Source organism: Zophobas morio, unplaced genomic scaffold (assembly GCF_036711695.1).
Source record: "Zophobas morio isolate AGI-343-1 ecotype UQ-CSIRO unplaced genomic scaffold, CSIRO_AGI_Zmor_V1 ptg000088l, whole genome shotgun sequence".
In the NCBI taxonomy this organism is placed as follows: domain Eukaryota; kingdom Metazoa; phylum Arthropoda; class Insecta; order Coleoptera; family Tenebrionidae; genus Zophobas; species Zophobas morio.
Genome location: NW_026972193.1, coordinates 27,880 through 29,955, shown reverse-complemented (window position 1 = coordinate 29,955; position 2,076 = coordinate 27,880). Strand labels below are relative to the sequence as shown.

The window sequence follows — 2,076 nt, the reverse complement described above, 5'->3', positions numbered from 1 at the left end:
GCCAGAGGATACAACTAGTGATTCTGGTAAGAGGGGGTATGCTAATTATTAAAACCTCGTTTATTAAATTAATTTTTTTCTCCGTGCAAATTGTTTCTATAATCTTCCACTTTTAAAAGCTCATTTCTTTTCAAATATTAAACCAGTTTTAGATCAAGTATTAACGAATTGTAGCTAGAACATAGAAGTTTACTGTGTATAAATAAGTAATCATTGCGTGGATTGAAAAGTTATTCTATATCAAGTGAAAAAATGTAAAAAACTTTGAGGCAATAGTGTACAATGTAAAAAAAGGATTTCAATCATAAAAACTAAAACAATGAATAGACCCGCTAAAAGAATTAAATAATAAAAATCTGCTAGTCGTTTGAGTTTCGTGATTTTTTTAGTAAAAAAGGGGCGATCGCACCAATAGAGACCAACTTCTTGCAATCTTTTTAATTTATAGCGTAACTCGAATATAGAAAAACTGTAATGTTTTATTATACATAAACTGCTTGATGATGGCCGTTTTAATAAAATATTTTTATTGTATTTATTTTTTTTTTAAAATAAACGAGCGCTTTTTTTTAATTGCTCTTGCTTCCATTTGGGATGTTTAAAAAATTCAGCTCGAGTACATTTGAAGGTAGCGTGAAAATCTGCATCAGAAAGGTAACTCTAAAGTAAATAAAAAGGAAAGAAAAAATTTATTTTTTATTTGCTTTAGTAGTACAGTACCTCTAACTTTGTGATGTCCACTCCAGACTTACTTAGTAACTCTCTGTCAGTAAATTTTAATTCTAACGCCGAGCGATAAAAAAAGTTTTAAAAAACTTTTTATAAATTTTTTATTAAATTTACGAGAAAGAGGAATGGGTTTTGAAGTATCAATAACTGGTGCTTCTGGTATCTCGCTGAGAGAGTTGTAGATTACTCCCAGTATTTCGTTAGTACATTTTTTACAAATAGGCTTATTATCGTGAGATTCTGCATCCAAAACAGTCAAATGCTGTCCACAAACATTGCATTTAAAACTATGAATTAATAAAAAGTTAAAAATATTGACACAATAAAAAGCAGCAAGTGTACCAAAGTTTGTGCCAATGCTTTCCAAGAGCCTTTATCGCTTCTGCTTTATACACTATTTTTCCACAATAACTGCAATGCTGACCTTAACATTCACACATATATATAAAGAATGCAGTGGCTCAAGTACATAAATTACAACTTTAGTGTACCCTGCACCTCCAACTTCGGGCGTTGAATTTTGTATCCACTTGGATGGCCTTCGACTTTATTCTGGGTAATGGAATAGCATTCTTTACATATAAGTTTTCCATTATGTGGATCAACTGTAAACTTGTCCTGAAGGTACTTATTACAGCGATTGCAATTGAAGCACTGAAGACTAATAGTAAAAAGAATATTTAAAGTTGTTTTTATAGGTAAAAATAAAAATCAACTGGTAACGCTGAGATTCTACAATCTTATCTGTAATTGTGCCTGTAGGTTTATTGCAAACAGGACATATATCGTCAGTCATACTCACCTGTAATAATACGAAACACAACAATCTCTAGGGTGGAAACTTTTCTGCTCATCAACTATTTTTACTAATTTAAGCAGTTTTGAATTAGTCTAAATTTAGCAGTTGCTAGAGATTTGTACGTGTTTTTATTAGTTGAGGGTTGATCGTCTAAGGGCACAACCCTAACTAAACACTGGAGATAGTGTGCCAATTTTTTCTGTCGTTGTTGTTGTCAGTGTTTATCGGGTGGTGAGTGAGCGTTGTGCTACTCAGGCAGCTCGAGAGCGATCATTTTATTAATACAACTTTTCTCAATTCTAACTAACTCTATATAATACTCATTTGGAATATATTTTATATAATGTTACTCTCATTGTGTATAATATATTAGTTAGAGAAATGAACGTTTTAAGGCCAACATTTGTTAAAACTTCTGTAAATATTTTTCTCTATGACAGAGTAGTTATTAAATAATTTTATTAACGCGATAAAGTTACAAAAAGACATGTTTGACATTTAAAGATTTCTTTAATACTCCAAGTTTTGTTAGCTATAGCAACCTATTT

General features: G+C 31.0%; 1 protein-coding gene across 1 annotated transcript; it reads right to left on the bottom strand.

The window, feature by feature from the left end:
* Window positions 1-546: 546 nt before the first annotated feature.
* LOC135144254 (cysteine and glycine-rich protein 2-like) lies at window positions 547-1,587 on the bottom strand. Its single transcript, XM_064076233.1, has 6 exons — window positions 1,446-1,587; window positions 1,221-1,390; window positions 1,072-1,153; window positions 844-1,016; window positions 721-782; window positions 547-660 (listed from the first exon to the last, which is right to left on the bottom strand). Exons 1-6 carry the CDS (start codon window positions 1,523-1,525, stop codon window positions 547-549), a joined length of 681 nt encoding a protein of 226 aa, XP_063932303.1. The 5' UTR covers window positions 1,526-1,587.
* Window positions 1,588-2,076: the final 489 nt, after the last annotated feature.

Bases quoted from the DNA above. Each gene is read 5' to 3' on its own strand.
- LOC135144254 (XM_064076233.1), bottom strand. From the start codon at position 1,525: ATGACTGACGATATATGTCCTGTTTGCAATAAACCTACAGGCACAATT. The intron at 1,017-1,071 runs GTACACTTGCTG...ATTAATTCATAG, and splicing joins AAGCATTGGCACAAACTTTG to TTTTAAATGCAATGTTTGTG. The intron at 661-720 runs GTACTGTACTAC...TATTTACTTTAG, and splicing joins TGGACATCACAAAGTTAGAG to AGTTACCTTTCTGATGCAGA.